Source organism: Nanorana parkeri, unplaced genomic scaffold, assembly GCF_000935625.1.
Source record: "Nanorana parkeri isolate BGI_ZX_2015 unplaced genomic scaffold, ASM93562v1 scaffold577, whole genome shotgun sequence".
NCBI classification, from domain to species: Eukaryota; Metazoa; Chordata; class Amphibia; order Anura; family Dicroglossidae; genus Nanorana; species Nanorana parkeri.
The window spans coordinates 109,198-120,309 of NW_017306845.1; the positions used below are offsets into that span (position 1 = coordinate 109,198).

Genomic DNA, 11,112 nt, shown 5'->3' on the forward strand with positions numbered 1-11,112 from the left:
GCCCCCTCTCCTAGGTGCCTACCTCTGAATCCCTGATTTATTCAGTGTGGTGCCCAAAATAATTACATTTTGTATCTCTTCTTTCATATCTTTTAAGGTCAGCAGCTGCCACTTGACATTGGGTGCTTCTGCATAGCTAATAATTAACATGCATTCCAAGTTAATTTTCCATCTCTGTGTTCCTCAACTGCATTGTATTTATTATATAGAGGGCAATAGTATTTGCACAGCCTAGAGGCATAATATTACATTGTCAACATTATATATCATCAATTTAGTTGTATGAACTTGGGAAGATTGGCTTGATCACTGTCACTGGAATACTTTCTTGCCCTCTGATCTGAGTCACCTACCAAGGAGTGTATATCAAATTCTGTACCTGGCCATTATTAGTAAAGTGTCAATTGTTTTTATAAAACCCAAATATATCACACCAGTAGCATTTGTGACATCCAGATTTGAACGTATCTTCTACTAAAAACAAATTATGTTATTAGCCATGAACCATCATGGACCAATGCTAATTGTTAGTTACTTGATTTTTCTCTACTCTTCTTGATTGAATATTTTCTCTCAGCAATAATCACACACTTTAGGCTTACTGATCTGTAATTTCTTGAATGGCTTTTTAACCGCATTTTTCTTTTTACATTTTAGCCAGATTTTTAATATAATGTATCAACTGTAAACAGTGTACAAGGAAGCTCTGAGCCATCAGCTTAAAAGGGCTGAAACAGCAACCCCCTGGGGTGCAGACCAAGTCCAAATACACTGTAGTATAAGCTACATACTCAATGTTATATTTCAGATAAATATATTCAAATAGATGCTCCTGTCTCCTGCTGATATAAAAAAAATTTATTCAAAGCACTGCATTGAATGTGAAAGGTTTGATGACATAGAGCACATCAGCTACAGTTAAAAATGCACTCCAGTCATAAATGAAAATGCACCCTTAAAATGCATACAGCCCACATATTCTGTAATGTGTTTTTATCTAAAAGTACACTGCTGCACTAAAACATTTCTGTAGTGCAGCAGTCTACCCCATTACTTAATGTCAGAAGTATTCCCTGCAGGCTTCTTGCTGTCTCTCACTGATAAAAAGCACAATAAATAAATAAATACCAGAATTCAACTAAATACCAGTATTCAGAGCATTCTCACAATCATCAAGTTCAAATCGGTCACTAGTCAGCTGTTGCAGACATTATTTGTTCTATACAAGGATTACTAATAAGTTTTGATCCAAGGACTAGGTTATTTCACTGTACTGATGAGTCAATCAGACGCTACAATCGACCTATAACTCCTAATTTGCTGAATTCGGCTGAAATCTCTTATCCCCCTATTTTGGAAACAATTAGAATTTCCTCCTTTGAAGGTTTTGTTCCAAAGGTTGGATCAGATAAGTGCCCTAGAAGAATTGACTCATAGCCATGAAAATACCCAAGACCATTTTAGTAGAATCTGGACCTGTTGGTTTGCCTATAAAACACCTGTACCTTACTTGGATGTAATGGCCTCTACCTAAGATATATTGTATGATTTTATAAGAGGAGTTATTTTTTGCCTGGCAGTTTGTTGTTCATTTAACTTATTTGTCGGGGTCAGGCATTGGCTTAATATGCAGATGTCTTGTTTTCGCTCTTTTCTTCTCTTTTTTCATTTTCCTTTTTTTCTATTTTTTCTTTTTGATTTGTTTTGTTTATCCCTGGACCATACTTCATTTCTTATTATAACATTTTCCAATGTATGTGTGCAACATTATATTTTTCGTGACTGTAACTATAACATTGCTATGTTACATTACTGATAGCTGGAAATAGGGACGTGTTTTGTATTGATCGCTGTTAATTCTTTAAACACCTTAATAAAAATTGATTAGGAAAAAAAGTTAAAATCGGTCTTAAAAGTTTGAATGTGATTGGTGATATAGAAATCAGGGAGAGGGGAGGTTACACAGCACAGAGTTTTAGGAAATACACTCCCAGGGACCATGTGAGCTGCTCTCTGGATACTGACTGCAGTGAATTAAAGTGGCCCAGTAGAAACAAAATGTTTTCCAGCAAGCAATAACCGTGATAAAGATAAACAGCACATATTTACCCTTTCTGCTGTCTGTGACATTGAACACTGCTCTAATCCTGTTTGTTCTGAAACCATCACTTTTGGCAATGTTCAACTCTAGGATTCCTCACATCTCTCACCTGTTCTTACTGCCGATCTCCAACTCACTGCTGTATTCTCGAATAGGTGGAGGTCAAAGGAAAGAACTAGTGAGAGCTGCAGGGAATCAATGACACTGACACTCCCAAAAGGGACTTCAGCGCATTTCTTACAATTAAAGCAGCCTTTATTGATGCAAGCAGCAGAAAATGCAATTATGTTCTGTCTTCCTTACAGATATGGCTTGTTTTAAACATTGTGTATAGTGACAGGGTTGCTTTAAGAAGTGCAAAATATGGAATAATTTTTTGCTTCTTACCACCTCTACAGTTTTTGTTTTGACGTATTACTCCATTAAACAAAGTGTTGTTTTTTTTAATTGCCCTTTAAATATTTTACGTTCTAAAACCACTATTGATGTAAAACATGCTGGATATTATTGATGGCTGTTCTACATGTAAAACTTACCAATGGGGGTTTTATTGTGTTAGCTGCCCATTGCACAGTACTAGCCCTAGATTAAGGTCCCAAATAGATATCAACATGTATGCTGAATAAACTGTATGTTTCCTAAACTGTACTGTATACGCATGTGTCCCTGTATAGAAAAATGGGCTCCACATGAATAGTTATACAATACAATATACAATATAGTGAGCGGATCTATATAAGTGTATGTTCTTCTACACTGTACTGTATATGCATGCCCCTGTATAGGGGCAGGGGCTCTTCAGAAATAGTTATACCATGTAGAGAGCTGATTTATATATTGCCACTAAACAAGTATTAAAGATAAATTATAACTGTTTAATGGGTAATACAAAGTTGTGATTAGAAATATGCTGTAAATTATGCTTTAAATCTGTCTTGTCAAAAAGGCAGCATGGAATAGAGATTCTGTCCAAACAGCATGCAAAAAGACTATTCATAAAATGTAGATTATTCTAAGACAATCTAAAAAAGCTTAATGAAGTAATATTTGCAAAGTAGAAAATCAAATGAAGGCTGGACAACACTGTGAATACTAAATAGCCTATTAGTGTCCTCTCCCAGTGTTTACCTTTTGTTCAGCATTTAGAAGTATCAGGAGCTCCACCCAGTGCATTTTATAGGAAGTTTACATATCTGAGAAAATGCAGATCACCGGTCTGTTATCACAGAGTGTTATCTTATCATTTGTCACACAATGTATAATATAAATTGCATTTACAACTGCATGAACACAATCTTAGATTTTTCTGTGGATGATTGTGCAATATAAATATCCTTTATTAATCTGGTTAAGTATGCTTTAATCCAACTCACTGGTGGAACTACCAGGGTCGCAGCGATCGCATGTGCGACCTGGCCCTGACAGTCCTCCAGTTGGGGGACCCTTTTGCCTTAATCTGTTTACATGTGTGAAGATGGCCTTCGACTTTACACTATAAGCGATTGTGGTAGCTGTACTGCTGCCAGATAGCTTCCAGGGCCCAGTGTAGTGTGCCCCCAGCATGACACCCCCGCCTTGCTTCCCGGGCTCTGCTGCCCCTCCTGGGGGCCCGGGATCAGTATCATGGGTGTTGGCAGGAAGTGGGGAAGGAGACACGTGAACATCCATTCGCCGATCTTCTCCTTGCTGAATGTGACCGACTGTCATACACCGGCTGCAAAAGCTTGGGAAGAAGCTCTTGGACTCTGCTTGTAAGCCCCCTAATGTGATAGCAATTACGTTAAGTAAAAAAAAAAACAACGTTTTTTAAAAATTAAAATGAAATCAAATAAATGTAAAAGTTAAAAAAAATTTAAATCCCCAGCCCCTGCGAGCATGCACATATTAAGATATACATGCGTCTGGTACAAAACGACGAATGCACTACACATGTTAGATATTGCTGCACGCCAGAGTGAGAGCAATAATTCTAGGACCAATATTCATGGTTAACACCAAACGTATGACCTCTATGGGCTTCTAAAGCATCACCTATGGACAATTTTGGGTACTGTATTTTGTCGCTGTTTCACAGATACACGCAATTTGTAACCTGGATATGTTGGGTATCTATTGTAACCTCGTGTTTTATGTTTTATTAAAATTGGGTATTATAGTGTATCTTTGGGCACTCAAATTAATTTAAGTGTATTTATTACCCAAATTTTGGGTTTGATAACGAGTTGCACTAATACCATGCGACGTATAAATCTGTAACTGCCACCATTTTATTTTATAGGATCTTTGCTTTCAGAATATATATATAATCAGTTTTGGTGGGTTTAAGTAATTTTCAGGCCTAAAATGTGGATGATAACATGTGTGCAAAAAACGCCTTCTTGACAGCAAAAGGGTTAAAGACGGTGCCCTATATTTAGGTTTCCTAAATGTGTACATACAACCGCTGGGACCCTGGTAGTTCTGCCACTGATGGGAACATGCTTTACAGTAATTGGTAACAACAAGCTTAAATATGCCAGCAACAGCAGCCATTTACAACAATTATTTATTGAACAAAAAGTATTAAAATCTTGGGGGTTTCTTTGTAGAGGGGTGGAGGGGCCTTCATGGTTTCTTGAAACAGGGCCCTGAGGTTTCTAGTGGCCTCTGATGCAACTTTAGTCACAATCTGAACTGCCAGGTAGGATCTTGTTAAAGGTGACATCCCGACAGACAGCTAAATAGAAATAGATATATGAAAGCTCTATTACTAGCCAATGAATTTGCATTTGGTGTTCTAAGGTTTACACACGACCCTGCAAGACAGCAAAGCCAGGTTGGTGATTTGACTTTTCTCTACTGCAGTTTATCAATAAAGACAGGTCACCTACTAGCCTTCAGCCTGTGCTTGGACAGTACAATGTAGGAGCTGCAGCAGGCTGATGAGCACATCCAGTTTCCTCCTGTCTGCTATCTCCTGCTATTCCTTGTGAACACACTTGATTGGCTCAGAGTACTGACCTCCCTCTCCCAGGGTGAGCTCTACTGTACAATGGATTTTGGAAGGTTGATTAAAAGTCAAATTCTGGTACTTACATTAGTTGCATTTAAAAATAAATTGAATTATTTTTTATGAATACATAATTGCATTTATCTGTGTTTTTATAGCCGCTGGGAGTTCAATATTGGTCTTCAGCATTTCTTTCAAACAGCAATGTGACTAGCCAGGTTTTACAATCTGTCAACTCTGGTACGCCAGAGCTGCAAATGTGCTGAAGTTAAACTTGCCCACACTTAAACGTTTACTTGTTTAATATCAAGGAACACTCCTTGATTAGAGCAAAACAGCAGAATATAGAGGTGCCGTGGCACATACTTTTGCATACACTGAATATGCAACTAAAACCACTGGTTTTAAAAAGACTCTCTCGCTTTGCCTACTCAGAACAAAGTGACTGGTTCACTTGTAAGGAAAACTTCTCATGCACTAATGTTCACTTCCTCTGTGCTCCTCTCACTGTTTCATTGGTTCATTGGAGCCAGAAGTCCTACCCTGTGCAAGCTCCACGTTGAATGGTGTAAGAGCCTACACAGTATATCCCAGTGTTTGGTAGATGCTGAAGAGTTAAACCATCTGGCAGTTTTCTATATCTCTTTAGGTACTCTGTTGGTGAAATCCCTGCACTTGGGTCCTAGGTCTGCACACATGCTGTGACCATTCCAATGAGATCCCCATTGTTGGAGATATTGCTTATTTTAAAATTATGTAAAATGCAACAAGAACTGCTGGAACATGCAAAGGTATTAGGCAGATATGAAATTCCCAGGTGGATAGGATAAAAGTGGGAAGTTTTGTCAGGGAGATCTTGCTGTTGGAAAACCCTAGACATATAAGAGGCCAGGGGTTTACTCAGCCTACCATACTGCACCCATAACTAAAATATAACTTTCTAAAGCGTTACCCATTAAGAAATGTTGCAGTTTATATGGATAACAACTTCAAGCTTCTACATGAAATGCCCCTCACTGCTTTGTATATTAATATAAGTGTGTGCATTTTTGCTTAGATTGTTTTGTAGACAACACATGTTAATGGATGTTAACTGATATAAAGACATGGAAACTGACCTAAGTAAAACATTTTTTTTCTATTTCAACATGTGGCTATATATTGGGAAATACTACTTGTGGCTGAATAAAGCCTCAAAATACTGTAGACCTTACTTGTACAAACTGCCCTTGAAATATTTTTGTACAATAAATATGGCCCAAGGACTACAAATCTGATGCATGGCCCTGACTAAATATTTTATGTCTCTGGTTTATGGTCACAACCTCTGAAATTATATTCAAGTAGCCCTTATAATTTTACTCCAAATGCAAAAATTATCAGCATCAATTAATGTAGCTTGCAGTAAAAAAGTAACTACCTATGCACATATCATATATCTATGTCATATATTTCATACTCAAACAAGACCAGTTATGTTTTTATATCATAGAACACTACAATCATACAGATTGTGGTGGAGTGACTGAAATAAACTAAAAAGCTGAGAAATACAAGGCTGCATTCTTACATTTTATTCTATCACAAAGCCAGAAAAATGGAATCCATTCCTTATTTTAGCAGAGTAGTTAGAACAATGCAAACACAGGGGTGGTAAAGTGATAAATTACCACCTGATTCCAAAAAGTTGTGTGATTCACAGTTAAAAGTAGAATTTTAAGTCTAGGCTGTATCTGAACTTTAAGCAGAGTAGGTAGGGACAGTCCTCTGTATGCCATGGTGCTGCATTGATTGCTAAGAATGGTGAAAGGTGGTTGTTCCTAAAGGACATGGTTAGTTTTTACTCACTATTCCACATCTTCATTTATCGTCTTCCTTTGTGGCTTTGGCATTTGGTCACATGACATCTTTCAGCCATAAAGAAAGTTGCTGCTGAAATATTTTGCTTTACCAGAGGCTGTGAACAGGTAGCTACATAATACTCACCATGTGTCACTGACTGCTGGTCCCATGCTAAACAATGTCTGATTAGTGAAGTATCTACATTCAGGGCCACTAGGTAGGGTTAGCTCCAAAGTGGGCAGAAACAAGGTAGCATAATAGCATAGTAGGAAACGTTGAATAAAGACACAGGTCCATCCAGTTCAACCTATGGATGAGTGTGTGTTTGTCTGTGCGTCTGTGTGTGTCTGTGTATATATACTAGGGATGCACAGATACTTTTCGAGTACCAGTGCAGATACTTGGCATTTTCATGAGAACTACCAGAGTTGCAGCGGTTGTAGCTGGGACCTGGCTCTGGCACTCCACCACTGTCCTGAAATCATTAGTCTGTATTGTTTTAGAAAAACTGTCACATGACAATAAACAAAAATGTATCAGTACTCGTACTTGTAAGTACTCGGCAAGTACCAGTACTCGTACTCGCAAAACTGGTATCTGTTCATCCCTTTATTTATATTTATAAAAACAAAATCATACATTAAAACAAAGATGTACAAACCCCAGGAGCTCTGTGTGCTCCTTACAAATGACAGCTGCCTCCTAATTTTTGAATTTTTCTCTTGTGTAGTCTTGGAGCTCAAAAGTATCGGTACATGTACTCGTACTTGTACCGAGTACTGTACTTGGTATCTGTGCAACCCTAATATATACCTGTCTCTAATACCTCCCATATCTATGTATATTCAGTGAATTGAGAAATTCATCTAAGTGTTTCTTGAATATATCAATGCTATTGGCAGATACCACTGACTGTGGAAGGGAATTTCACATATTTCCTGAGCCAGGAAATATTGCAAGGAGCTTTATCACCAAGCTATAACAGAAGCCAGTTGGGTACTAAACCCACCAGACCCCAATCCTAGCTGAAATATCACTTTTGGTCAGGTGGGAGTTGAGCTTAAGCGTAAGATATAAGTAGGGTTAGGGAGGTTCAAACAAAAAAACAAAGGGAGACAGCGCCTCTTCCTTGTGCATTTACATTTATTATAAATAGATACAATGTAATCCAGAGTAAGAAAACTACTCACATGTAAAATGTGAAGTCATACACCGTAAAGATATGCCAGGAAACATCCAAATTGCTCCAAATTGCAGTGCAGGGTCAGGGAGGTGCTTTTGCGTACTTGTATTCTCACTTGTTTTCTTAAGTCCCAAAAGCCAAAACCTATCACAACAAGGGTCCCAGTGCCAAATCTAATGTACTGTGAATTATTAATATCACACACTTTTCCCTACCCCATTGACAGAATCTGAGAAATGTCTTCCCCTTTAGACAAACAAATAAGGTTTTAACGGATTTAAAATGTTGTGAACTATCCCCTTTCTTACATCAGTAAAGAGAACCTGTCCTTCCTCTTTTAGATTTATCTTTAATCTTGCCTCACTGCACTAACTAATCAAATGTGAAATGCACAACTCAAAGTTCAGAGTTCCACGATAACTGAAAACAAGAGGTGTAAATGTTTGAAAAGTAATATATATGACAATCTCAAAGCTCTGTGAGGTAGTGGCAGTTTTTCGTATACAAGAGGAAACACCTAGGGCATTCTTTTCTAATACAAACTCAAATAATAATGATAAAAGGTGTTGTGGTGGTACCTTTTCTTTGGCTTTATCTTTGGTTTCTTCATCCATCCAGTCATTATCATTCTCCAGCATGTCAATGAATGCCCAACGGATAGCTTCAATTACTTCCTCCATCTAGACAACAAGAATCAGCTTAAATGTCACACATATCTACATGATGCACATAATGCTTTTATATCAAAGCATACAGCTTATTCTTATCAAATCAATATAAATTCTAACAATACAATTTTCTAAATTAGCCCTTAAAGGCAACCTATTAGGATTGAACTATGGTAGTCGCCACTGCTGACTTGCTTTTAATGTTCATGCTCTGAATTTGTAATCCTCATCCACACATCCCAACTTGGTAAGGTCACTGACTTACAATAGCTCAAGTATTTGCAAATCAGGTGTCAAGATATGTCACATGCATCTGTTTATTTTAGGTCAGTTACTCACTAAATAGTGATACAAGGATAAGAATGACAACCACTTATCTTATGCCCCCAAAAGTCAGCAAAGGCAGCTCCCATGTAACTGTGCTGTAAAATTAGACCAAGCAAACCCAGTCTCTAGAATACTAGAATATACTTAGATGTCCAAGCTAGGTCATTAGTATTTAGTAACTACTGTGATGGTTATGTGCCTCTGTTCCAAGATCCATGGCTGTAACAGCCCTTCATTAAAGCTCTTTGGAGTACTGAGAGTGCATTCGTGGAAGACAGGTTATGGGTATCCACATGATAATAGATAAGCACCATGGATGAAAATTACCAAACTGTCATTCCCAAATACTGATACTGTACATCTATAGATTGTCACACATTACAATCTGACTATTCAATTATCTGTGATCAATCTATTAGATCTTCATATCTTTAGATACAAAGTTGAACAGTTTAGGTAAGTCCTAAGGTGTTAGTAAATCTAAAGGAAATTGTGCAAAGATTGTACACTGTAACTTATACAATGAGCTTAATGCAGATATTCTTGGCCTTAACACCGAAACCACACCATTTGTATTCCATGGTTAAGAAATATAAAGCTTCATTGATAAAACAAACTTATTTTTTTTAATAACATTAACAGAACTTGCTCTATGATTTTATGTCTATGAATGGCTTGGGCTTAAATGCACTGAACACTGTTGGGAGTCTTTTTTACACAGCCCTTATGTAGTGAAAGTATTTCTCACCTATAATAACCTATAATAAACTATGAAAAAAATCATATGGGCACACTTACATAGACAGTTCTTTCCATTTTTATATGGGAAAAGCAAACAATCAGTCAGAACTGATTTTCAAGCATGCTTGAATATCTTTGTGACAAGGGACTAATCCTTTTGTCACTCTTTAGGGCTACCCTTACGAGCTGCAAGCAAATGGTCATGAGCAACAAACTGTAAAGCATTTTAGAGATGTTATGTTTCATATTAGATAGCGTTAGCATATTGAAGCCTGCTGGCTCTGCTTTAAATATACAGCTTACAAAGAACTGACATCCACATGCAATTGGCTTTAATACAATCAGTACAGCTTTCATTCTCTAATAAAAACTGACTGCTTGTGCAATCTCTGAAAAACCCTGAAAAGAAACCAAAAAAGTTTAGAGAAGAACATCATTTGGATTATACAGCCAAATAAGTGTGAAAACGTGGAATACATTGTAATTTATCTAATAAATCACACTGGATATTATCATGAAATAACCTAGAAATTGAAATAGAGTTTATTGCATAAATATTGTGTTTAACTCTTGCCCTATGTTATAGAGTTTTGTCAGTTTTCTTAGAGTACCTCAAGTACAATTTGTGCCTACATTGTACATATTACGTGTGTACTCTTTTTCCTAACTCGAATGTAAGTTTTCTATTAATGTTAGTAGCTGCTTGTGGATGTTCAGTCATTTTTGGCTTTAAATGGGAACAATCTGGCAGTTTATAATTTCTTTAGCCTTAGCAGTTTGTCCTCATTTGCACTGTCCTAGAAGATCATTCCCGGGCAATGGAACAAGAAACCGTCTTTTTTTTTAAGGATGCTAAACATAAAGTAGAAGTTAATATCTATATGAAATATTTTTATAATTCTTTCAACACTGAGCATATTTAAGATGAAAGTGGTGTTCTCAGGTGCAATATTTTAGGACACAATAAAATTTCTGTTCAATATTTCCTTAAGGCATATCTAACCCATAAACAAAAATGTAATATTTTGCAATTTGCCAGTGCTTAGATTAAAAGCTATAGCTTCTATTATGAAGACTATGGGGTCTTTTCACTAAGCTGCCGAGGGCAGCCGACTGAACAACCGACCCGAAGTGAAGTGAGCCGAACACTGTTCGGCTATTCACTTCAGGCTTGATTTCAGCCGTATATCGAGTGAAAACAGCCGTATATTGGCTTGCTTCACATGGCTTCGGGTCGGCCGAACATGCTCAGCATGTTCGG

At 37.2% G+C, this 11,112-nt stretch overlaps 1 protein-coding gene across 1 annotated transcript in view; it reads right to left on the reverse strand.

Moving 5' to 3' along the window:
* Positions 1-11,112, reverse strand: part of PHEX (phosphate regulating endopeptidase homolog, X-linked) — a 145,503-nt gene that overhangs the window by 45,351 nt on the left and 89,040 nt on the right. The window contains exons 12-13 of the mRNA XM_018562426.1: positions 8,694-8,795; positions 1,311-1,337 (exon numbers count right to left, since the gene is read on the reverse strand). Coding sequence (XP_018417928.1) covers positions 1,311-1,337; positions 8,694-8,795 — 129 coding nt within the window. The remainder of the gene's footprint in view (positions 1-1,310; positions 1,338-8,693; positions 8,796-11,112) is intronic.